General features: G+C 40.4%; 1 protein-coding gene across 7 annotated transcripts in view; it reads left to right on the top strand.

Moving 5' to 3' along the window:
• Poc5 (POC5 centriolar protein) overlaps positions 1-26,130 on the top strand; it is a 30,458-nt gene that overhangs the window by 3,662 nt on the left and 666 nt on the right. For 6 of the 7 annotated variants that reach the window (XM_040728918.1, XM_040728923.1, XM_040728922.1 and 3 more), the window contains 9 exons: positions 1,406-1,523; positions 3,959-4,030; positions 5,268-5,473; positions 6,209-6,385; positions 8,336-8,440; positions 10,574-10,753; positions 12,322-12,475; positions 17,105-17,382; positions 23,937-24,113. In XM_040728918.1, coding sequence (XP_040584852.1) covers positions 1,406-1,523; positions 3,959-4,030; positions 5,268-5,473; positions 6,209-6,385; positions 8,336-8,440; positions 10,574-10,753; positions 12,322-12,475; positions 17,105-17,382; positions 23,937-24,113 — 1,467 coding nt within the window. Of the gene's footprint in view, positions 1-113; positions 210-1,405; positions 1,524-3,958; positions 4,031-5,267; positions 5,474-6,208; positions 6,386-8,335; positions 8,441-10,573; positions 10,754-12,321; positions 12,476-17,104; positions 17,383-23,936; positions 24,114-26,130 lie in introns of those variants that run through there. The other variant, XM_040728925.1, reaches the window with a different exon arrangement.

Here is a 26,130-nt window from a genome sequence, read left to right as displayed (position 1 = left end):
GAAAAACTGTGAAATTTTCCCATTTAACTGTCTCTGCTGAATGTCCTCATTCTTAATGTAAAGTAACAGAACATCAGCCCATCTGAAGTTCTAGAGCTCAGGATTCTCCCATGTTCTGTGCAGTGAGGTTCTAGATCCTGTTGCCACAACATTTGGCATAATCTGCCACCTTGATTGGATACTGACAGACAAGTTAGGAGGTGAACTAGGTAAGGTGTCTTATTTACATGAGTCAAATCCCAAAGACTGTGTTTTCTAACTACCTTAGCTTCAAGGGAGGTAAGAGAAATAAGAGACCATTTGCCCAGGTCAAACCCTGGGGCTTATTAATGTACAGGAATAAAGGAGAAATGGGTACTCACGGTCCATTAGCAAGTCAACTTGGAATTCTGTATATTATTTTATTAGGGTCAACTCACATTTAGTTTTATAGAAACCAATGAATGCCTTGTATCTTATCCACATTTATTGAGTTAGGGTTTTCTTTTATTTCTTTTTAATAACTGAAAAACTTGGGATTTCCTTTTATTTTAACAACCAGGTATAACTATAGTTCTTTTAATTTAAGAATATCAGCAAAATTAAGCAAGCTACCCCTGTGAGTATGGATTTGAAACTAGGGAAAGCAAATCCCTGTGTAGTTTCTTAAGCGTGAGGATCCAGTTTGCTTCTTTTGAGTTACATAATAACAAGAGAATTCTGGTGCCTTGTGTGCTGGTACATGCCTGTGACGCAAGCACTCAGGCTTAGCCAGGAAAACGGCAGGCATAATAGAAACCTGGGCTACAAAGCAAGTTCTAGCCTGGGGAATATAGGGAAATCCTGCCTCAAAACAAGAACGGAAGGAAGGGTGAAAGTTAAGAAGTGGAGAGAGAAAATATAATCTGGGTCTCAATGTAAGTACTTGAAATTGAAAGTGATAGTGTTTTAGCAGCATGTCTTATCTTCAGTTAAATTGATATGAAACATAAGAAAAAAGAGGTAGAAATATATTGAATTGCTAATATCCATTATATCTTTTAACTTTTAACTGTAAATATAAAAGTCATACCAGAAGTACTCAAAGGTCTCAAGCTTAGCATAAGAGATAAATTTTTCTGTGTTGTGATAAGAACATGACTATTATGTGGTTAAGTAGATTTCTCTTTTTTTTTTTTTTTTTTTTTTTTGGTTTTTCGAGACAGGGTTTCTCTGTGGCTTTGGAGGCTGTCCTGGAACTCACTCTGTAGACCAGGCTGGTCTCGAACTCACAGAGATCCGCCTGCCTCTGCCTCCCGAGTGCTGGAATTAAAGGCGTGTGCCACCGACGCCCGGCTAAGTAGATTTCTTAACACAACAAAAAGTTGAGTGTTTGGATGCAGCATTGTGGCTGTCATAATACATCACTGTTATTGACTTCTCATAGGAAGAATATGAAGAACTGCTTCGCTATGCTATTGTAAATCCAAATGTTGAGTCCAGTGCTTCACAGCCGTCTCATCCGAAGGGAGAAGTGGTGCCAGATAGATTTACTACGCTAGCAGGTACGCTTTGCTGACCAGGTTAGGTACAGTTGTCAGAATAGCACGTAGGATCCCAAGTTTGGCGGTGATGGTGATGGTGATGGGGCCTGCCTTACATTTACTGTGTTGTTCGTGGCACTTTTGACAACTAGATTTTTATTTAAACTTCAGTTGACTTTTAACTTTATGAAAATTACTAACATCAAAGCAACCCAGTAGTGATTATCTCTTAGTGGAATTTACTATACCCCAGTTCTTGATCCAAGAGTTTTATGCAGAATTACTTTGAAAACTAAATGCCCAAGCCCATCTTTAAAGATGAAGTTACTCTGTGAACGACATATTGTCAGCAGTATTTATGATTTGGATTATAGCCCAAAGGTGGACCTTTGTGACTGTCAGCAGTAGATCTGATATCTGATACAAGCCAAGTTATGCTTAATAGAGGGGTTAAAGTAGAAACAGAAGGAAGTTCCTTTTACCTCTTCACTCCTTATTTAGTAAATTACAGTCTCAAACAGCTCATTCTGAATAAGTGCTCTTGTTTTTCATGTATTTATTCATTACATGTGTATGCCAGCAGGGGTCTGTTCTTTCCTTCCACTGTTTGGGTTCTAGGGATTGAATTCACATCTTCAGGATTAGCAAAAAGCTTCTTACCCACTGAGCCATCTCATGGGCCCTGAATAAACATTCTTTGAGAGGGCTGAGACAGCATTGTGGGCAGTCATCATACAGTTGGCTTGCCTCAAAGCATAACTGTCCTTGAGGGTGCATTTCACAACCCACACAGAGGCAAAGGGCTCCTGGGTTTCCGCTGAGTCACAGCTTTAGTGTCTGGTCCTCATTCCCTGTTTGTAGATCCCCGACCCCACAGCGTGTTCCTATCTTTAGACTACTACACTGGAGCAATAGATAGAACTGTAGGACCATGACTTCAAATAAATAATTTACTGTGGTAGAATCTTTTTCTACCCAAATTTCAATTCCTTTACTTGGGTTTACTCATTATACATCAGACTGTCAGTCATATTTTGGTTACACTGAGTACCTTAACATACAGTTCCTACTGACCAAACTAAAGTACTGCAGACAATTAATATAAACAGGCAAGGGCTGGGAAGAGAGCTCACAGGTCAAGTGTTTGCCATGTAAGCTCGAGGATTCCCAGAGCACATGTAAAGCCAGTACAGTAGTATAAGTCTGTAATCATCGTGTTCCTACTGGCGGGGGGAAAGGCAGAGACAGGAGAATCCCCAGAAGTTCACAGGCCAGATAGCTGGCCTTCACGGCAGTGAACAACAAAGAGACCCTGCCTCCTACACCGTGTAAAGAGGTAAAGAGAGCATCTCCACAAATGTGCCATGGCACGTGCGTGCTCCTCACATAGGTACACTGACTCTGTCTCTGTCTGTGTGTGTGTGTGTGTGTGCGCCCACGCTCTATAGAGATTATATCTATATATTAAATAGATACACAGAAAGTAAATAGTGTCCTCAAACAAAGGAGTACAATTGGGCAATAAATACATGAAAAATAATGGGTCTCTGTTTTAATCAGGGAAAATGCAAATCAAAACCATATTGCGATTCCCATCTCACCCCACAGAAAAGCTATCATCCAGAATCCAAAAACAACAAATGCTGGTGGAAATACTGGTAAAAGATAGATCCTTACACGCTGCTGATTGGGAGTGTGAACTCTGCAGCCACTAGGAGAGTCACTGTGGAGATTGCTTTCAAATCTAAATGGACACAAGTTATGAAAAATGATTTAAAGTTAGTTGTTTTTCTAGTTCTAAGTCTGCCATGGATTTTTTTTTATTTTGATGGTAGATAAGTGCATAAAATATATTCAATACTGAAAGTATAAATTTTAATGTGGAGCTTCACAGCTTCCATTCTGAATGCCAATTCTAAGTGTATTGTGTTGTATAGTGTTTGAGCCTAGTTAATTTTAGTGTGTGATTTTATTTGCAAGGTTTTTTTTTTTAAATAAAAAGTTTATGGAATGTAAAAGATAAGCTAAAACTAACCATGTGACCCAGCTATATGCCCCTGGGTATACACTTAAGGAAATCCAAGCTATAAAAACAGAGGACAATGGAAGACTGTTCAGTCATGAAAAAATAATCATGTTGTTTGCAGAAAAATTAATGGAACCTTAGAATCATCCAGTTAAGCAAAACAAACCAGGCTTCGTGTTTTTTCACATGTGTAGAATATGGATTTTTTAAATTTATTTAAGGCATAAAAGTAGAAGGAGTGCTATTTAAAGGGAGAGGACCAGAGGAGCAGGAGGAGCAGCAGAGTAAGGAAAGGATGTGTATGTTATCTGCATGCCTGAGAATGTCACAATGAAGCCGATGTCTTGTACAGCGCGTACGCGTGTTCTATTTTAAGAAGTTCAGTTTTATTTTTAAAAACCTTTTTTTTTCTTTTTTTTGGGGGGGGCAGGAAATAACCCTTTAAAAGAAAGTACAGTCGATGCTGCAAAAGGATGTGATATTTCCAGCCATTCAAAATCAGGTGGGATGACATTTCGTGCGTTTGTTTCATTAATTATAGTATACTATCAGGAATAATGTCAGCATATTACTTAATAACCAGACTTTTAAAATGCTGTTGTTGCTAGTTTATGTGATAATATTTAAATCTTGGGCAATATCATTACAGATGGTCTTTCAAGCTCTTAGGTTACATGATTCTATTTTGTAAATGGTGAATATATATATATATTTTCCTCAACAATAAAAGCACAGAGCCTATTGCACATGGTGATGGAATATGTTTATAATCCTGCTACGTAAAATATTGAGACAAGAAGATAACCAGTTTAAGGCCAACTTGGGCTACATAGCCCCTATCTCATAAAAGCAAACAAAAGGAAGAAAGCAAATATATATATTACATAGCAAATATTACAACTTAGGGAATAATTTTCCTTCTTAAAAGGAGTTCTGGAAAGATTTGCTTTTAAATAACAAGTCATTCTGCAAAAAAGAGAGGAAAGCCCTTCAGTCCTGGTTACTAGAATCTTTATAGTTAGTGTGGAATACATGAAAAATGGTGATGGATGATGTCTAATTCTAGTAAATCTGTGATAGAATATTGACTTTTATATCTTTTGCTTTTTAGAGATAGAGGCCAGTTGTCTATCTGGTTCTGGCTCTCTCCCACTCACTGGGTAATGGCAAGCGATGGGAGATATATATGTAGATTGTTGTTGTACATATTTCTCATCCATAGTGTCTGATAAACTAAATGACTAGGCCCTTTATATTGTCAGATCTTAGTAATGTTAAGGCCTGTACCAGCGCTGAATATAAAGCAATAGTGATCTGTATACAACCACCCTCCTGTAGTTGGTTAATTCTCTGAACCTTGGTTTTTTTCCTTAAGGTTGAGAACATACCTACCTCTTAGGATGACAGGTGTGAGCTAACCCTTAAACATTTTATCACAGAAACATACAAACACTTTGTTAACATTAATGTGATGGTGTGTCTTTCAGTCCATACTGGACTAGATATGACACATGCTTGTTTGTGAAGGGTGGAAGAGGGTTGGGGGCATCTCATGCCCGTCAAACCTCAGTCAATGACAGTACTAATACCACAATTAGCCATACTGAGGTATACATCAAGGGTAATGTCTCTGTGTTTTCCTCAGCCTCCAGAGTTGAGACATCTTATAGCCTTCTAATATTATTTTGCACGTTGAAGCATTTTCCATTTGACCTGGCCGCTACTTTCCTTTCTTCTAGGGTCATCACCAGCTTTGTCACCCAGGAAGCCCTCTCACCCAGTCATGGAGTTTTTCAGTTCACATCTTTTAGGTGACTCTTCCTCACCAGCCTCTACCTGTACTCGTACAGATGCCCATGAAATAATTGTGGGCGATCATCTTGTTTCTGATGAAAATCTTCAGAAGGTGGAGAATGTCCTTGACCTCTGGAGTTCAGGTCTTAAGGTATTGCCCTTGCTCTATGGCAGTGTACGCTGTAGTCTGATACCTGAGCCTACTAGTCTGATCCATCCAGGGTCTTATATTTATGCTTCTAAGTCTTTAGTGCATATGTGAACTGCGTCTTGTTAAACTGTGGGTTGGTAGTCAGTGTGTTTTAGGTCAGGCCTAAGATTACGTGTTACTGTTAAGCTCCCAGCTATTTGGGAGGCTGAGATTGGATGATCTTTTGTGTTTAAAAAATATATACTTTACCAATGTGTATTAATTTTATAGAAGCCACATATGTCTGAAGAATCTGTGAAAATATTTTTGTTTGGTGATGTTAATAACCTGCCAATAAAACATTATTACAGAATTGAGCTCAGGTCTTATAGAAGAGCAGCCAGTACTCATAACTGCTGAGCCATCTCTCCAGCCCCACCTAATCTATTTTAGTATGGACATTTAAGTCTATAACTACACAAAGGAATTTAGTGAATGAATCCTGAATTTTTTTAAATGTCATAAGATTTCATACAAAGTAACATAAAATGGGAGAAAAAGTAATTTCCTTGATATGGTGAGTGAACTGTGAAGAGCCAGAGCTGTTGAACTTACAGACATCATTTATTAGTGTGTTGTGAGTTTTTTTTAATAGCTCTTGTGTTGACCTGATCTTTTTTAATGCTTATTTTCAATTTAATTTTAAGAGTGGTTTGAAAGAACAAATGACTTATGTTCAGTATGTTTTCTTTCCAGACAAATATTATATCTGAATTAAGTAAATGGAGACTTAATTTTATTGACTGGCACCGAATAGAGATGAAAAAGGAGAAGGAAAAGCATGCGGCGCTTGTAAAGCAACTGTCGAACCAGATCAATGACTTGAAGGAACTGCAGAAAGCCTTTGAGATCTCCCTCGGGAGAAAGGATGAGGTTCTCTTTTCTATGCCTCCCTTTAAGTGAGACTCAGCAGACTGTCAGTAGACATACAATTCTGAGAACTGTGCTTGTCCTGCTCCCATAAGACAGAAAGAGAAGCTAAGCACACAGCCATGGGGTTTATTCTTATTAGACACGAGTGTAGTGGGGTTCTGTCCTGAGCTCTGGCTTTGGTGTTTCTTGATGATTTAAGAGCCTGCTCAGTGTAGATGTAGACATACATACTAGGCTTTCCTACATGACCATTAACATCAAGGAGCCAGCATTACCTACATTCTTCATCCTTGCAGATGACAGTATAATAAGCATCTCAGATTCTATCAGTGAAATTTATTTGTTCATTGATGAAGATAAACACAGAAAGTGTTCTTCACTTCCTCTTGGCTTCTTAAAAACCTGAGGGTAGAGTTCAAACTGGTCTGAGTTTTTTTGCCTCTTGATCCCTTCTTAAGCAATAGTGGGCAGTGAGTCTGTACTCTGCTGACTCACATCTGTTTATGGATGAGAATGTGTTCGCTGTCACCCAGGTACTTGGGGCAGATGCCTCAGCAGCTTGCCCCAGTCAGATAAAAAGTGACAGGTTTATTATTTCTTGACTTTTTGAGACAAGGTCTCACTGTGTGGCCTAGGCTAGCCTCGAACTCAGTGTGTAGCCCAGGCTGCCCTCTCAACTGGAAGTCCTTCTGGCTATCTCCCAGCTTTGGGGATTATAGACATAATGCACACAGCAGGCAAGAAGATGGTTTTCAGATGTACATTGTTACTGGTATATACTGGTACAATATAAAATCAAACATTTTTGTGTAGTTTGCTTTGTTTGAAACATTGTCAGGCATTTTATCTGTTATCTTCAAAACTTCTAATTTTTCTGACCTTGAAGTATTGTACAAAATGAGTATGCTTACTTTCTGTTTATGAAAATGGATAAAATGGACAGCCGTGTATTCATTTAAGACATAGAATGTAGTGGACACTTAGACTGCCCTTCCCTATTTAGAAAGGGAAAGCAAAGCTGGGCGTGTTATGCGTGTGACCTCTGTATAAGAGGTAGAGGCAAGGAGGGTCACAGGTTCAAAGCCAGCTGGGAACCAGCAAGACTCTTGTCTAAAAGGGAAAACATAAACTAGGACTCAGGGTCTTACAAGTGTGGTTTACGGGGCCATTTCAATGTGTCTCATTTCAGATACATCTCAGTAATATAATTCTCTGAAAAGAGTTTATTTCAGGGTTACATGCTTTTTTAAGGATAGTAATAACAGCATTCAAGAAAACCATTAAAACAGCTATTACTTTTATAAATTTGTTGAAACCACAAAATAATTAAATACTGAGAAACTTCTATATCCAAGGTAGTTGCAAGGACTAGGAAGACATTTCAAACCAGGCTCTTTCATAAGTCAAGTAAAGACTTTCTAAATATGTAAACAAAACTTTCAAATGCACAATTATCTTCATGAGGCAAATGTTATAAGTGTGTTGATCCTTATGCATGTGAACTTTACTTGGGAATAACAAGATATTTGCACAATGAGGATTTCTTTCCCTCTTTCCCATCATTAATTGATGCTATATTCACGTGGGAAACATGGTCTTTGTAGTAATAGTCTATGCTGAGCATGCTGGCATATGCCTGCAATTCCAGCTCTCAGGACTCTAAGGTAAGAGGAGGAATACAAGTCTGAGTCACAAGCCTAAGCTACATAGTGAGACAGTGCCAAAAACCAGAAAGGAAGATGAGCTAATTAATGAACAGAGTCGATACCCATAACTGTTCTCTATAGCATGTTTACATGAGAACATCACTTTATGAAAATGAATAAACTGAGCAGCCAGGCACCACCTAGCTTGAGACACAATAAAATACATAAGGATGGATGTGTGTCCTTTGCACAAGTTGTTGCTGCTGTCATAGTATCACAGTAACTGGGTTACTATTGTTTGCAGGTGATTTCCAGCTTGTCTCATGCTATCGGCAAGCAAAAGGAACGGATAGAGTTAATGAAAACTTTCTTCCACTGGCGAATTGGCCATGTCAAATCAAGACAAGAAGTAAGTATAAAAAAGATGACTACTGCCAGGTATTAGACTTCCAATTAGAGAGACTTTAAGGTGAACTACTAGAACTCTTGCTAAAATCAAGATTTGATTTCTAATGAGTCAGTATAAATTAGGTTGTAACATTGCTCTGATTTCAAAGAATTTTGATTTTGATGCATTTAGAACAATACATCTCAGATTGTATTGACGTAGGACATACATATTATGACAGATGAGCCATGTGCTGCTTCATTGTAGTCTAATAAGGATTGTACCTAACATTAGTACCTTGGTAATGAAACTGTAAGACACCTAGTCTCGGAAGTGGTTATTTGGAAAAAATTTATAGCCTTAAACAGGTCATCTGCTTCCTCTATTGTTTTTGTTTCTGATATACCTAACAACATGTAACAACATGTATGTGTAGTCCCACCTACTCAAGAGACTGACACAGAGGAATCACTTTATCCCAATGTGTAAGCCCAGCCTGGACAACATAGCAAGACACTGGCTTTAAAAGAAATGTTAATAATAATAAATACCTAAGTACAACCTCATCATAGACAGACATTACTATAATGGTACATAAAATGATGCAAAGTAAATACTGAAACAGTATATATCAAAAATAGTGATATTTGTTCTTTATTAAGTTAATACAGAACAGCACATTACTAAGGCCAGACATATTTGTATGCGCTGTGATCACAGCAATTGAGAGGCTGAGGCAGAAGGATTGTGAATTGTCAGCTTAGCATGCATAGCAAGACTGTTTGAAAGGACAAAACACTGTTAAAAGAGCTCAAGAGGGGCTGGAGAGAAAGCTCAACAGTGGAGTGCATGCAAAGGGCCTCAGTTCCCAGCAGCCACATCGGGTGGCTCATAACCAACTAACTCCAGGGATCCACCACCTTCTGGCTTCTGGGTACCTGCACTCAAGCACACAGACACACATATACACAACACTCAAAATAAATACTTCGTTTAAAACATAGAAAAATATGAGTATGTATATGCCACAAAAAGAAAGGATGTAGAAATCTCTGATTATAGAAAATGAGTAAAGAGATAAAGGAAATGAATATAGAGAACATAAGCTACATTTACATAGCTGTGCAGTAGTCCTAAGAGATTAATGCTTAAGGAGAAAATTATCCTGCATCTCCTTTAAGAGTACCTTGTATTAATCCAGATGGATCAAATACACATTCACCACATTGAAACAAGCTATCAAGGGGTTGGGGACATGGCTCAGTCAGTACAGTGAAAGCACGAGGGTCTGGGCTCACATCCCTAGCACCCAAATCAAAGCCAGGCATAGCAACACTGAGGCGCTGGGGAGGATGGAGGATCCCTCCAACTCACTGGCTGCCCTAGCAGAATGGGTCTCTAAAAATAAGGTGGAGAAATCGAGGAAGATAACCTACATGGACCTCTGATCTACACACATACACATGTATACATGCCCATGTGAGCATGCACACATCACACAAAGGTGACGGACGAACCGATGGATGGATGATGGATAGGACTCTAAAATGAGTGTGTCATAATTTAAAAATGTATTAAGTGACACATGATAAGAATATGTATTTTTAAATGTGGTTAGAATTGTCAAGTTGCCATCACTTTTGAATAGTATTTTAATTTTAAGAAAATTAGGAAGTGAACTACTTGACAAGCATTCACTGATAGAAGGAGAATAGTTTGTTTCTTTGTTCAGCTTGGGTGACAATGTGAGTTAAGTAACTGTCTCCAGCAAACGAAAAGGAAAGTAGTACCGCCTGAGCCATGGCCACCACCCTTTTACCTTCCAGCAGTTCTGTCCCTGCTTTCAGCTAATGGTCATGCAGAGTTTCAACTGAGGTGGCAAGTTTCCTGTTTTTCCTTTGAGAAGCTATGTTCAGCTGTGATGTCATGGCTAGAGCACAGGTTCTAGAACCAGGCGAGCCTGACTACTTCTTCCTGCCTGTGTGGCCAAGCTGGTTACTGAACCTCTCTGAGCCAGTTTCCCATGTGCAACAGTGTAATTGTACAGGATTAGTAATAACCACTGTGTACTTCCCACTGTTCCATTTTTTTGTTACACTCCCCATATATTTACCAGTTCTCTGTGGTTCTGAGGTTGGTGTTGCTTTTGTTCAGGTCTATGAAGGTAAGCTGGCTGACCAGTACTTCCAGAGAACTTTGCTGAAGAAAGTCTGGAAGGGCTGGCGTTCTGTGGTACAGAGGCAGTGGAAAGAGGTGTTAGAACGGGCCTGCCAAGCGAGGGCTGAAGAAGTCTGTGTGCAGATCTCCAATGACTATGAAGCCAAACTTGCTATGGTAAGCTGCTCTTTAAGCAAAAACACGGCCCACAGAATCAACAGGGCTCATAGGGGCTCACAGAAACTGAAGTGACAATCACCAAACCTGGGTGGGTCTGAACTGGGTCCTCTGCATCATGTTATGGTTGTGTAGCTTGATGTTCTTCTGGGACTCCTAACAGTGAGAGTAGGAAGTACCTCTGACTCTTTTGCCTGCTCTCGGGACTCTCTTCCTCCTACGGGATTGCCTCATCCAGCCTTGCTATAAGGGTTAGTGCCTAGTCTTATAACTTGTACTGTGTTTTGTTGATATCCCTGGGAGACCTGCTCTTTTATGAAGGGGATTGGATCTGGGGTAGAGGAGGATTGGTGAGGGACTGGAGGGAGTGGAAGGAAGGGAAACTGATCAGGGTGTGATATATGAGAGAAGAACAAATAAAAAAATAAGACTTCTACTTTGTATAGCAGAATTATATAGACTTACTATAAGTTAGGCTACGATTTTTTAGTGTCCAAGAACAAAAATTTAAAGATGTTTATCTTTCTTAATTTAAATAAACTCTTATCCTATGTAACTTTGATATAAAGCAAATGTATATGCACTGAATTATTTTTCCTTTGACATTCAATAATAGAATTCACATTGTAAAGGGAAGAGAAAACTATAGACATATGGAATACAGAGGGCCTTTTGAAATCATACTAAAAGGAAAAAGAAAGTTTTTCTTATAACACTAAGTAGTATTAAAAAATTAATTTTACAGAGCTAGAGAGACGTCTCAGTCAGTAAACTGCTTACCTTGTGAACAGGAGAAACCGAGTTCAATTCTCAGAGTCTACTTTGTTAAAGAGATAGGCTCAGTGCTGTGTTCTTGTAATCCCAGCACTGCAGAGACCAAGACAGGAGGCTCCCTGCCTAGGCAAATCAGTGAGTCCCATACCTGTGAGAGATCCGCCTCAGAAAACAGGGTGGACAGGAACCAAAGAAAACACCTGAGGTTGATCTCTGACCTCACATGCACACACACATACATACACATGCATCCTCACATACATGCGTACAAACACATGCAAAAATAAATAAATTTTATAATATGATTTCTACAGTTCATAGTAGCATGCGGAAAAGATGTAGTCTTTAGATTTGGTCTATGGGAAAGTGTGTTTTACCAAAATTCACTGTGAACTTTATATTCTGTAATTAAAATTTTCTTTTCAAAAATTCTGTTAATATTATAAGAATTTTAGTTCGTTTTTCCTCTCAGAGGAATATGTGTCATGTATGGCTTATATGAATTTATTTTATTTGCTATCTTGCATAAAAGTTGTATAGTTTAAAAAGGAACAAAAGAGCCACATTTTTGCTGGACATGGTAGCATATACATGTAATGTGAGCACTTGGGAGGTAGAGATAGAAGGATGGTTTCAAGGTCATCCTTGACCAGTTAGAGACCAGCCTGGGCTACATAGGACCCGTCTCAAAACATTAAATACGTAGATAAATAGCAAAGAATAACATAAGTCTGTTTTTTGACAATAATATTCTGGCTTGTATTTCAACTCTCTCCCTCTGTGTAATTCTTTAGTTATCTGGAGCTTTGGAAAATGCAAAAGCTGAGATTCAAAGAATGCAACAAGAAAAAGAGCACTTTGAAGACTCCATGAAGAAAGCGTTCATGAGGGGGGTGTGTGCATTAAACCTGGAAGCCATGACCATATTTCAGAACAAAAACGATGCAGGTGAGTAGTTTCTGGAGTTTTCTCTGCTTAGTTTCAGAAGGAACTTGAGGGGAATGAATGACAGTTTCTGTTCTTCAGTGAGTGTGCCTTGTCTCTACATTTCTCAGTTGTACTTTCATAGGCTCTTGCCCCACTGGAAATCCACCATAATAGTTAGTTTATTCATTGTCCTGGTGCTTGAGAGCTGATGAATGGAATTCCCAATCCTTACTTAAGCTCACTGTCATATTGATTCCTTCCTTCCTTTTACTTATTCATCCATTTATTTGAGACGGCATCTAACTATATAACCCAAGTTGACCTCAAATTCATGTCCTGCTTCAGCCTTCTGAGAACTGGAATTTTAGACATGCATCACCAAGCACAATCAAAATAATGCTAATTTTTAATTTTAACAGTTACCATCTTGAGGTCGTCTTAACTAATAATTTTAATGACTCTAAACATGAAATTTCTATTTTCTTTTTTGCACACATTTCATGGACAAGTTCATTGATTAAATGTTCCTAACCTAGTCATAGTTTCCTAAAATCTGTTTTATCAGTAAAATAATTTTTTTAAGTCTATGTAATACCTGGAGTCTCTTTGTAATAGTTTTGTCTGCATGGATTAGAACACATAACCACAACCATTTGCTACCAGATTATGATGGGATCAGTTCCTTCATTGAGTTTTAGACCCCCTTATCCAAGCAAAGCCCATGTCATACCTGCTTCAGAGGACTCTTTTTTTTTTTTTTTTTTTTTCCTTTGGTTTTACGAGACAGGGTTTCTCTGTATTGTTTTGGAGGCTGTCGGTCCAGCCCGGCCTCGAACTCACAGAGATCCGCCTGCGTCTGCCTCCCGAGTGCTGGGATTAAAGGCGTGCACCATCACCGCCCGGCGCTTCAGAGGACTCTTATAGAAAGGCAGTGAAGGAACAGAAGGTACTCTCTAAGACGAGAGGGTTGTGTAAGACACTGTTTTCATCTTAAGTCGTCTCCCAAGCTCATACAAGTACCCAGGCTCTTCTTCAGTTATCCTAATATTACATCCAACTGGGGCACTCTGCTAGTAAATCAGAGATGGCTTCGTGTTACACTGTGATTTGATTACACTCGTGAAAAATGTATCTGTGCTTGGCTTGCCTTCATCTTAAAGTGTCACCAAACATTTATTGTTTAAGGTACAAAGGTGCTGGGTGGTAGTGTTTGTGTACATCTTTCTATCAGAATTAACCATGGCCTGTGTCCATATACAGGTAGACAGCAGCAACTTAGAATGACGAAATCTCAAGCATGACTAGTGTATCTCACTAATACCCAAATAGTTTGGTCACCACACTAACCAGTTATTTCTTGCTTTTTTCGTCATATTTATGTATTTATCTGTTTGGGGAAATGAGGGCATGTGTAGGCCATGGCACACATGTGGAGGTCCGGGACAGTCCTGCAGTTGAACTCAGGCCATCATGTTTAGTGACAAGCACCTTTGCTGAAGGAGCCATCTTACCCGCTCCCATAAATCTTATGGGAGCTTTTGTGACAAAGGCAGAGCATGATAATAAAACTAAAACTCTATTTGGGAGTTAGTTTATTTATGAGAGTTTGATTTCATTAAAATAATTTCAGTCCATAAAAACTTATCTAGTTTTTGTGCCTTCATTTTAAAACATCCTTAAAATGATGAATATATTGTTTTCAAGCAGTTTTAGATACAGTTTTAGTGAGAAAGATGCCCCCTGTGAATAAAACTTCATAAATGACCCTTCATCAGTAAGAGCTGGTCACCTGCCTGTTCACACCTGACCTTTTCTCTGATTTTAAGTCATGGATATCTGCCATACAAAGTTACTTTCTGCCAAAGACACGTTAAACCTTTGTGGGAGGGTTGGGGGATGCATGCGTGCATGTATGTATGTGTGCAGTTTTCAATTTATAAGTGGTATTTTATGTGAAATAGTTGCTTTCACCAGAGTTGGAAGGATCTTTGAACTTCAACCATTGTTAAGCTTTAACAAGGTCACTATTACTATGTATAATGTGCATATCACTGAAGGCCAGGCATCTGGATGGAAAGAAGGCATGTAGAAACTCGGTAATACAGTGTCTTTCTCAGTGTCTACAGCATTTCCATACCTTTTCAAATCCAAAGATAGTTCAGGTTAAAAATAGCCAAATTCTAAGTCTAAGGGGAAAATGCCAGAAACTGGGTGAAGGCCCCTGTCCTACCTTCTGAATGTTGACTCCATTCGCTCCTTGATCAGGGATGGGTCCCTTTGTGAGAGAGCCAGAGTCCCTACGGCTAGTTCAGCAGGCAGGTGCTTTTTGCTCATAATTTGTCTCATTTATTTATGACTTGCTAAAATAATCAAGAGGGAAAAAACACCTTGTTTTATATGTATGCATGTATATGTATATATATTTTGGTTGTAAGCCTAGCCTTTAACGGCTGAGCCATCTCTCCAGCCCATATGTGTATGTATGTATGTATGTATATATATATATTTATTTATTTATTTATTTATTTATTTAAATTAGAAACAAGGTTGCTTCACATGTCAATCCCAGGTCCCTCTCTGTTTCCCTCCCCTCCTCCCATGCCCTCCCACCAACCCCCCAATATCCCCTCATTTCCCCAGGGAGGGTGAGGCCCTCCATGGGGGTGTCCATAATCTGTCATTTCATCCAGGGCAGGGCCTAGACCCTCCCCCAAGAGTTCAGGGTGAGAGTGCATCTCACATTGTTGGATGGGAGTCCAAAGTCCATTTGTATACCTGGGATAAATACTGATCTACTACCCAAGGCTCAACAGATTACCTAGGCCTCCTCACTGACACCCACATTCAGGGGGTCTTAATCAGTCCCATGCTGGATTCCCAGGCATCAGTCTGGGATTCAAGAGCTAACCCTTGTCAGGTCAGCTGTTTCTGGGGGTTAAACCAGCCCAGTCTTAATGCCTTTGCTCATCAGTCCTCCCTCTCTGTCACTGGAGTTCGGCTCAGTACTTAGCCGTGGGAATCTGCTTCTTCTTCCATCAGCCACTGAACGAAGGTTCTGTTTCCCAGACTCTCTGGCCATGGGATTGTAGGCTGGCACTCCCCAGATCTATGTCTAAAATCCATATATGAGAGAGTACATGCCATGTTTCTCTTTTTGTGACTGGGTTACCTCACTCAGGATGGTTTCTTCTAGTGCCATCCATTTGCCTGCAAATCTCAGGATTCCATTTTTTTTTCTGCTGAATAGTACTCCATTGTGTAAATGTATCACATTTTCTCTATCCACTCTTCGGTTGAGGGGCATCTAAGTTGCTTCCAAGTTCTGGCCATTACAAATAATGCTGCTATGAACATAGTAGAACAGATGTCCTTGTTGTATGAATGGGCATCTTTTGGATATATGCCTAAGAGTGGAGTTGCTGGGTCTTGTGGTAGGTTTATCCCCATTTTTCTGAGGAATCTCCATACTGATTTCCAAAGTGGCTGAAAAGTTGGCACTCACACCAGCAGTGAAAGAGTGTTCCCTTTCTCCACATCCTCTCCAGCATAAATTGTCATTGGTGTTTGTGATTTCAGCCATTCTGACAGGAGTGAGATGGTATCTCAGAGTTGTTCTGATTTGCATTTCCCGGATGGCTAAGGACGTTGAGCACTTTCTCAAGTGCCTCTCAACCATTTTAGACTCCTCTATTGAAAATTCTCTATTTAGTTCTGTACTCCACATTTTAATAGGGTCCTTTGGTGTTTTGGAGACTTTTTTCTTGAGTTCTTTGTAAATTTTGGAGATCAGCCCTCTGTCAGATGTGGGGTTAGTGAATATTTTTTCCCATTCTGTGGGCTGCCTTTTTGTCTTACTGACTGTGTCCTTTGCCTTACAGAAGCTTCTCAGTTTCAGGAAGTCCCATTTATTAATTGTTGATGTCACTGTCTGTGCTACTGGTGTTATGTTCAGGAATCTGTCTCCTGTACCAATTCGTTCAAGGGTACCACCCACTTTCTCTTCTAAGAGGTTCAGTGTGGTTGAGGTCTTTGATCCATTTGGACTTAAGTTTTGTGCATGGCGATAGACATGGATCAATCCGCATTCTTCTACATGCCAGTATCCAGTTATGCCAGCACCATTTATTGAAGATGCTTTCTTTTTTCCATTGTATATTTTTAGCTTCTTTGTCAAAGATCAGATATTCATATGTGTGTGGGTTAATATCAGGGTTTTCAGTTTGATTCCTTGTTTTTGTCAGAACAGAAGTAGTAGTTGAAATGCTCTAAAGCAGGCCCTTTGTCAGGATGGCTGTTTGGAGTGGGAGCGGCTGGAGACCCTCCCACCCTGTGTGCCCACAGATGTTACTACAGTGCTATGTTTCGGTAGCAGTACACCTTGCCAGGCTCCGGCGGAGCACGTAGTTGATTCTTATCTTGTATGTAAGAGCTGGTCATTTGTTAGCTTTCACATCCTGAAGCTTCCACCTCATCTGAAGTTGACATTAGCCACTTAATGCTGACACTATATTAAGTGACCAGTAAACCCCCAAGATGACAAATACCTGCATTTTCGTTAGAGCTCTATTTTAGCCATTAGTCTTTTCCTTTTTTGGAGGGTTTTAATCTTAGTTCGGGCTACTGTTAATAGAATGGATTTGTAATTTGTAGGGATAGACTTCACAAATAATAAGAAGGAGGACAGTGGCCCTGGTGGTCCAGGAAGAGAGCTTTGTGCTCATTTGGATACTTCTTCATCTACGATGCCTTCAGCAGTTCCGTCGCAGCTACTGCCATCTGCAACAGCAGCAGCAGGAATAGCCAGCGTCACGGCCATTCCCTCTGCCACTTCCATGACCTCTGCGGGAGCCACATCTGCCTCTTCGATTCATGTTCCTGTCTCTGTCCTTGGTGCAGGATCTGCAGCTGCTGCTGCCCCGGAAGAAATGGTGAGTACCGTTTGTGCAAGCACTGCCCTGGGAAAGGCTTCACAAGCGTGTGTGTCTTGTTATAGTGTTTGTAGTCCTTCATTTTTCATATTATGTAGTGCTAAGGAGCTAACCCAGTCAAGCTCTCATCCCCAGAGCTGTAAATGGAGTGTGGAGAACACAGAGAAAAAGGTTAGTGTGATACTTGACCAACTCACAAAAAGTATGTAAGACAGACGGTGGCTAAAGTTAATTTGTAGTGAAGGTAATCCAAAAGTACTATTGTAGAAAAACAGGTTTTGTTTGAGAAAGCAAACTAGTGGGTATTTCCAAGGGCTTAGGAGGCCCCGAGGTATTTTCTACCCTTTTCTCCTAAGTGACCCATCATGCACAAGTGATTGCATATTTGTTGTTCTTTTGTAACCTGCTGAGACGAGAAGAGGGACAGTCTTTCCTCCAGTCATTAGAGATGGGGACTGAGCAGGACGGAGAGTTTGTGTGCAGTGTGTGTTTGAGGTAGTTAATGAAGCTATTGACGAGCCCATTGAGAGGGAACAGCGTACTAACAGACAGCCACAAACCTGTCAGACTCAGCTCTGCAGCCCTCTTCCTGTCCAGTGTCACTTCCACTCCAAGGGATGTGACATATAGAGCGCCCGAGACCGTTCTTCCCTTCTCTCCTCGAGCCTAGCCACTGACAGAAAGGAGTTTAGGTCTTTTTTCTCCCTTACTGTTTATCATGTTGAGGATGGGAGCAAGAGAGGCAGAGACAGACAGACAGACAGACAGACAGACTTTCCCACCTCAAATTGGCTTCAAATGGGTAAGTCCCTGCCTCGGCCTCACTAGTGTTGAGATTACAGATGTGAGCAGCCACACTAAGCTCTGTTGTGCTGAATCCTTCCTGGAGGGCCATGACCAGGCACCATCGCACAAGAGCGCTCTCTGTAAATGAAGACGATAAATTTGGCCAGACAACTGGTCGTATTTTGTCTTTTATCTCTTTTGAATTTCTTCCTTTTAGAGCTACTAATTTTGGAGGAAAATATGTTGAGATCTGCTATTTGCCATGCTTGCTCTTGCCTGAAGTTAAAGTGCATAGCACATGTGTATAGTAAGAGAATGTGAGTGTGTGGAGGAGTTTTGACTTAGAAATAAGACTAAAATTCAACCTTGACATGTTCAGCTGTGTTTATTTTCCATGCATCCTGGAGTACAATCCTATGTAGATGATCTCATTTAAATAAACACAGTAGGAGTTTATTTAAATTTCTAATTTGCCATTCTTGTTGCATATGCAGATAACACAGAGCTAGATTTTTCAAAATCTCCTCCTTACTAGGACTATATCAGAGTCTGCATTTAGACCTGACCCTGGCCCTGCATGTAAGTGTTTGTATGAGGGAGTCTGCTCACTGCTCTCACTTACTTCCTCAGATAATTCTGAAGTCTTTGAAACATGAAAAACATAGTAATTATGTAGACAGCCCTTCTCATCTCTCTCTCTCTCTCTCTCTCTCTCTCTCTCTCTCTCTCTCTCTCTCCCCCTCACACACACACACACACACACAATGCCAATTGTTACAGTGTTTGTGGGGATCTGACTTTGTATTCATTCACATGTGTATATGTAGTACTAAGGATCAAATGCAGTCAAGTTCTCATCCCCCAGCACTATAAATATGATATGGAGAACATAGAGAAAAAAGTCAAGACAAACGTGGTCAAAGCTCATATGAACTCACAGTGTGCACATGGCCTGCACCAGTCTGCACTGGGTTGTTTGCATACATATTGTGGCTTCCAGTTTAGTGTTTTATGGGACTCCTGAGTATGTGAATGAGTAGATCTCTTAATTCCTGTTCCTTTTCTTTGGCTCTTTTCCTTCTGTTTGTTTTGTCCAATTCTGATGTATTGGTTTTTTTTTTTAATCTTACTATATTTCATTATTATCTCTTAGAAGCCTGTTTGTTTTCTAGTGAGAGGCAGAAAGGGAATAGATTCAGAAGGGAGAAGTAGAGGGGAAGCCATAATGAGGATATATTATGTGAGGAAAAATCTATTTTCAATAAAAGGGAGCAAAGAATAAGATGTATTAAAAAAGAAAAAGTCAACGTGCTACTTGGGTCAGCCCACATAAAGTGCTCAGGACAGAAAGTGGCAAAAACATTAATCTGTAGTGAAAATTGACCCACAAGTGCTGTCCCAGGAGTGATAGTTACAGCACACTTGCACACTCAGTACCTAGAGCGGAGCGTCTCCCAGGTCAGGAGACAGGACAGGGTAAAGGTTTCTCCTTTGTGTAATTCAGTACTCAGGTTCACCCAAGCTGTCTTCTTGTTTTAAAAAGAAGCATAAGGCCAGCCTGTCTCAACTGCACCCCGGTCCTACCAAGCATCCCCACAAAAGAACTGGAGGCAGTTACAGCAAGTTATGTTTCAATCACAGAGCTGGACAGTAGATGGCGCTATGCTCCTCTGGTTCTAGGAGTGTAATTGAAGTCACTGAGGGAAATGCTCCTAGTTGGGTTTCCAAACTGTTTACTGAAGTTTTTCATCTAACTTCTCCATCCATCAGAATGGAAATGAGAAGTATTGTAAAGGAATTGCTACTGTTTTCCCATTTTATAAATGAGGAAATTGAAGTTCATAGAGGGTGACCCCTTGTGGATGTAATTAGCACTCAAAAGAGCCCGTTTTCAGCAGACAGCCAGGCTAGATGTGGTTACGGGTTGTAACCTTACTCGGTATGCTTTCTATTTTCCAATGTCAGTTTCTGTAGAGTATGCTGTGAACTAGTAAAATGTTCAACACTACCTGCTAATAGTTTTGTTTTCTCCCTGCCACCTAATTTAACAAAAGTCTTTTCTAATAATTATTCATATAAATTCTTTCTAAAACATCTGTATGTATTTTTAAAAACAACTCTTTTTTCACCAGTTTAAACTGTTTGAATTACATAAGTATTATTTTGTAAATTTGTATAGTATGAGGAAATGCCCATATTGGTCAAAAAAGGGCGTCAGAGCCCCTGGAGCTGGAGTTACAGGTGGTTGTGAGCAGCCATTATGGTGCTAAGAACAAAACCCAGGCCCTGGAAAAGCAGGAAGTGCTGTTGACAACCTAGCCATCTCCCCAGCCTCTACTTCCTGTATATACAATACAGTTAGCAAGTGACAAACCACTGGAAACCAACAACTCTACAAATGTGCAGGTCACTGTAGGTGACTCCTTTTAAACTTGTAACTGCAGATGGAATCTTGGCATGTCCTCTCTTCATTAATGGGGCAGTCTAAAGCAGCTCTTAGCTGGGGTGGAGTAACTGCTCATCTGCATTTCCTGGCTACTCTGGTGTTTCATTCCAAACTTTCCTGGGTTGTCATGCATTCTGTCCTTCTCCAAGTAAGATGAGTGACTGTGGAGGGCATGTGTATCACCTTCGGTGTTAGAAGCTCAGTTCTACCTCTGTCTTCAGGAGTGGGCAAGGATTTGCTTGGGGTAGGGATCCCACTGCTAAGGATCACACCCAGGACTCAAAACATAGAAGTGCTCTAGCACTGAGATGCTTCTCAGTTCTAGTGGATTTTCTTGTCAACTATTAATTTATCTTCTAAAATATCATTTACAAATCTTCGTTAGCAGTTGGGGTCCAGCTTACTGGCAGAATAAATTCTTGGCATCTATGGATCATAGGTTCAGTCCCTAGTTGCCACTCTCCCCTCAAAACAATCTCATTCATTCACAAAAATATTCTCTACCTTATGTTTGATATATATATATATATATATATATATATCCTGAAGATAGAAACATGAATTTAGTCTGCAAAAACATTTGTGAACATCTTTTCTTAATTTGGTTTTATTGTGCCCACAGAGGCTAAAAGTGTCAGATCCCCTGGAGCTAGATTACAGGTGGTATGTGCCACCTCGTTTGGTTGCTGGGATTTAAACTGAGTCCCTCTGAAGAGCAATCCATGCACTTAACTGCTGAGCCCTGTTTGCAGCCCTGTGAACATCTTAAAATCTGGGATTTGTTTGCACAAATACATATGATCCATAAAGTTCACTAATTAAAAAAGCAGCCCTTACATTTTCAACAACAGTCTTCCAAATCCCCTTCCCCGAGCTGTTAGCTGTTTCTTTCTGTTGATTTTCTGAACAGTATGTTCCTGTCATTATCATGTTGGTAATCCCAATCATTATCTGTTGACTTCCTCCTGTGGATGAAGGGTTTGGCCTTGTGGCACCATCTTAACCTTCTGCCGTCCCCCTTCCTGTGTATTAATGTTTAGACATGGTGGTTCCAGTTTTAAATTAAATCAGTACTTAAGATTCCTGTGTAAATATAGCTGAGCCTTGACTATATATAATGACATTTCCTTCCAGCATATTTTTTGTTCCTAGAATTAATTGCTTCATTTTTGCCTTTGCTTGGGTTTTTCTGGAGCTGTAACGAATTCTTTCCAGGAATTACACGGCCCTGTTAAATGTTGTTTTCCTCTGGGTTGTTTTAATCTCCCCAGAGCCAAGTCTCCTGATTATCCTCTCCATGGTTGGTAGACAGCTCTGATCAGCTGCAGCTGCGCGCCGATAGAGAAGCTTGGATGGGAAGAGCAGTGCTGACCCAGTGCTTCTGGGGAAGCTATTGAGGAGAAAGCATGCATTTAGATTGATACTTCACACTGCATGTTCAGTTACACCAAAATGGGTACATGTTAGAAGAGCGTAATTATGGCAGCAGTTGTCATTGATAAGATTAAAGACTATGAACACTGAAGAGTGAAAGAAACATGGGCCTGGGCAGGTGGCTCAGCTGGAAAAGTACTTAAGGACCTAATTCCGAATCCCAGCACTTATTTTCAAAAAAGCCGGGCATGGTTGCACGTGACTATAGCCCCAGTGTTGAGGGGAGGGGGACTGTGAGTTGGCAAGGGGGATGGATAAGTGGGTCCTGGGAGCTCTGTGGCCAGCCAGCAAGCCTAATGAAATAGTGAGCTTCTGTTCAGTGAGGCCCTTTGTCAAGGCAATAGGTCTGAAAGCAATAGAGACACACCCAGCCTCTCTCTGGCTTCTGCATGTACATGTGCAAACATACACACCCATAGATTGAATACCCAAGGAAAGAAATACATAAGGAAAATGTTGGTGTTAATAGAGAAGTACCTACAGTCCTTAAATGAAATTACTGTCCACCAGGAACTATTAAAATTTCTGGTTGTGGAGCTAGGAATCAAACCCATAGGTCTATTCATGGCATGCCAAAACCACTCCGTAATACTCCTAGCCCAGCTGATGCTTGGGGGGGGGATGAGAGGAATGGAGGGAGAGAGGGAGAGAGAATCTTATTGTATATCTCAGGCTGGCCACAAACTCGTGGTTCTCCTGCCTTAGTCCCCCAGGTGCTAGATTCATACATTCACACCAGCCTGGCCATAGTTTTGGAGCTATTCTATTGTTTTTGTCTTTTCTATTTCTGACCATCAGTTAAAGAGCTGACCAGTTATAGTGTAAATATAAAACATTAATGAAGCATTATAAGTTAAAGAGTTAGTGCTCAACTTACACTGCGTTGAGCATTTTGCATTATTTTTACAAAAATAACTTTTTTTTTGAGACAGGCTTTCTATGTGTTGTTTTGGAGCCTGTCCTGGAACTCACTCTGTAGACCAGGCTGGTCTCCAACTCACAGAGATTTGCCTGCCTCTGCCTCCCGAGTGCTGGGATTAAAGGCGTGCACCACCAACGCCTGGCTCAAAAATAACTTTTAAAGATGTTTTTACAAAAAATTGTTTACTAAATGTAATAGGAAGAGAACAAAGAAAAAGAAACCAGTCTGTCATATGAAATCGTTCTTTATCAATTATTTTAGGTTTCTGTATTCATGAAAAACATTGTTAAAAGTTTTTTAAAAGCCGGGCGTTGGTGGCGCACGCCTTTAATCCCAGCACTCGGGAGGCAGAGGCAGGCGGATCTCTGTGAGTTCGAGACCAGCCTGGACTACCAAGCAAGTTCCAGGACAGCCTCCAAAGCCACAGAGAAACCCTGTCTCGAAAAACCAAAAAAAAAAAAAAAGTTTTTTAAAGCAGGACAAAAATATATGTGAACATACATGTAATGATGATAGTTCTACATGAGGAGTAAAGTCAGTTACTGGTGCCACGGAGGATGAGTGGGAGGCAGGGAAGCGGGCGAGGGTGTGTTTTTGATGAGTAAAGCACATGACTGGGTGGCGGTGGTAAGGAATCTGCATGTAATAAAATGGCTCAGGTGTGTACACAGGCTCCTGCAGCACCGACGGGCTGGTGTCGATGTGGTTTACCTAAGAGAACACACAAGAAGACTTCCTGGGAGCCTTTCGTTTCAAAATAAGGGTTTTACATCTCAAACGGTTTTAAATAGTTGATATGCCAAGGTTAGAGGAATATTTTAGAGTTTGGGAAATTGGGGTTTTGTTTTGCCTTTTTTTCCTCATTAGGTTTTAAGTGCTGTGTATTTTCTTTGAAAATTACACAAGCAAGTAATATAATTGTGCAATGGCTCTTACCCCAGCTCGGTATTTGGTTTTGTTTTATAGTACATACCAAGAGTTGTGACTTCAGCCCAGCAGAAAGCCGGGAAGATGATTACAGCTCGGATCACGGGTCGGTGTGATTTTGCTTCCAAAACTAGAATCAACAGCAGTTTGGCCATCATGGGAGTTTCTCCCCCCATGAGCTCGGTAGTCGTGGAGAAGCATCATCCAGTCACAGTGGTGAGTCCTGTCAGGAAGCCTTTTTTCATGAGTTTGTTCCCTTATCAACCCTGACATTCATGGTTGGTCATTGGTGCCATTTACTCTTAGTCTGTAAAGCTGCCGTTACAAATTTCTCCTGTTATGACATATATGTCTCTACTTGTAGAGAGTAGAGGGACTGAGGAACTAGAATCTTTTTATTTAAGATCTTTAGCGAATTAAAATAAAGTCACATCATTTCCCAATCCTTCCTACCCACCCCCCATATCTGACTCTCCTCCTCCCTCCCAAATTCAACTTGTTTTTCATTGGTTTCTTGTTGTAATGGAGTAGAATTTTATCTGCTTTCATCAATTATTTTTCTCCCAGAATTATATCATCCTTTCCTGTTTTCCTTAATTTCCGTGACTGAGTTCAGGTTAAGCCTCCATCAACTAGTTTATTCAAACCTACACTTCGGGAAACTAGAATCTTAGAACCACTTTCTTTAATGTTCCCTCCTGGGCTACCTGCTGCTGTTCAGCATGTATGCAGTGCTTGTCTGGTAGTAAGTGGCTATGAGACAGAGGTCCAGAGACCCTTCTGTTCTTGCTTAGTTTTTGTCACGTGGCAGGTGTGGTCCTCTGTTTGGATTGCTTTTTGGGAATCAAGAGCTAAACTAGCAAAACCATTATTGCCAATAAAGCTCAGATCTGTTTGTAGCACCTTTCCTCCTCTGCTGGGTGTTTACTTGCTTCTGGGCTGATTTTGTGTTCTGCCATATTTTATAGATTATAATACCCATGGGAACTCTAAACTCTTTCTACAGTTCCTCTTACCTGTCTCAAGGGGAAACAGCTTTGATAAATCGTGTCATATTTGGTACTTGTCAACTAAAATTTCATACCAACTGCAAGAATCTCCCATTTGTAATGGTTATCCAGATAATTATAGTTGGAGAAACATCTGTATAAGATACCTTAAAAAGCTGTGCATTGGTGGTACGCGCCTTTAATCCCAGCTCTTGGGAGGCAGAGACAGGTGGGTCTCTGTGAGTTCAAGACCAGCCTGGTCTACAGACACTGAGTTCCAGGACAAGCTCCAAAGCAATACAAAGAAACCCTGTCTTGAAAAACCCTGTCTTGAAAAATCTTAAGAAGGTTACTTTTCCATTTCTCCGTAGATGAGTTCTCACTTTTAAGACAGAATTTGGACATGAGGATTCTGTTTTTATTATGTAGTCTTTGAAATTCATGGTAAATATATTAGCTAAATGCATTTTTTATAAATTTTATGTTTGTGAATGTTTTGCCTATATATATGTTTGTGCACCATGTGTATGCCTGGTGTCCACAGAGGCCATTCTTGTGAGCCACTATGTGAGTGCCAGGAACCAAACCCGGGTCCTCTATCTGCTGAGCCATCACTCCTGCCCCTAATGCATAAAATTTTTTTCTAAATGGAAGATCCTGTAATAGAAATCTTTGTGACATGACTAAGAACTTAACTTGATACAAATACCCTGCCAGCTACTAAGACATGTAGCAGGTACAATAAAGTCTTAACTGATTTTCATATATATGTATGTATGTATGTATGTAACATGTACACACATACATAGTGCATATTTTTCATGTCATATGTACACTGGGTCTGCTCTGCCCTGACTAATTCTTTAGCGCTCATGTCTCAGTGCTCTCCTAAGCTCTGAACTGATGTGCAGATCACCTGCTCCTCAGTGTCTTTATTTGTTCTCCACATCCAGTCTTTTCTTGTTTAGGAAATGGTGGTCCAACCGGGTATGGTGACATGCTCCTTATTCCCAACATTCCGGGTGCTGGGCAGGTGGATCACAAGTAGAGTCCAGCCTAGGCTACATAGCAAGACCACCTTGAAGGAAAGAGACATGAAGGGAGCCCCGTATCTTCTGGGAAGCCTTCTCTTGTGTGACTATAAAATATTGGGTCTGCTCCTAGGTGAAATCTGAGGTCTATTTCACCATGGCTTGAAGCCAGGCCAGAGCTGGATAGAAGAGGGGGTGAATGGTTTAGAGCTG

Source organism: Mesocricetus auratus, unplaced genomic scaffold, assembly GCF_017639785.1.
Source record: "Mesocricetus auratus isolate SY011 unplaced genomic scaffold, BCM_Maur_2.0 Super-Scaffold_100020, whole genome shotgun sequence".
NCBI classification, from domain to species: Eukaryota; Metazoa; Chordata; class Mammalia; order Rodentia; family Cricetidae; genus Mesocricetus; species Mesocricetus auratus.
Note: the sequence above shows the minus strand (reverse complement) of the source record. Positions and strands in the feature narration are given on the sequence as shown.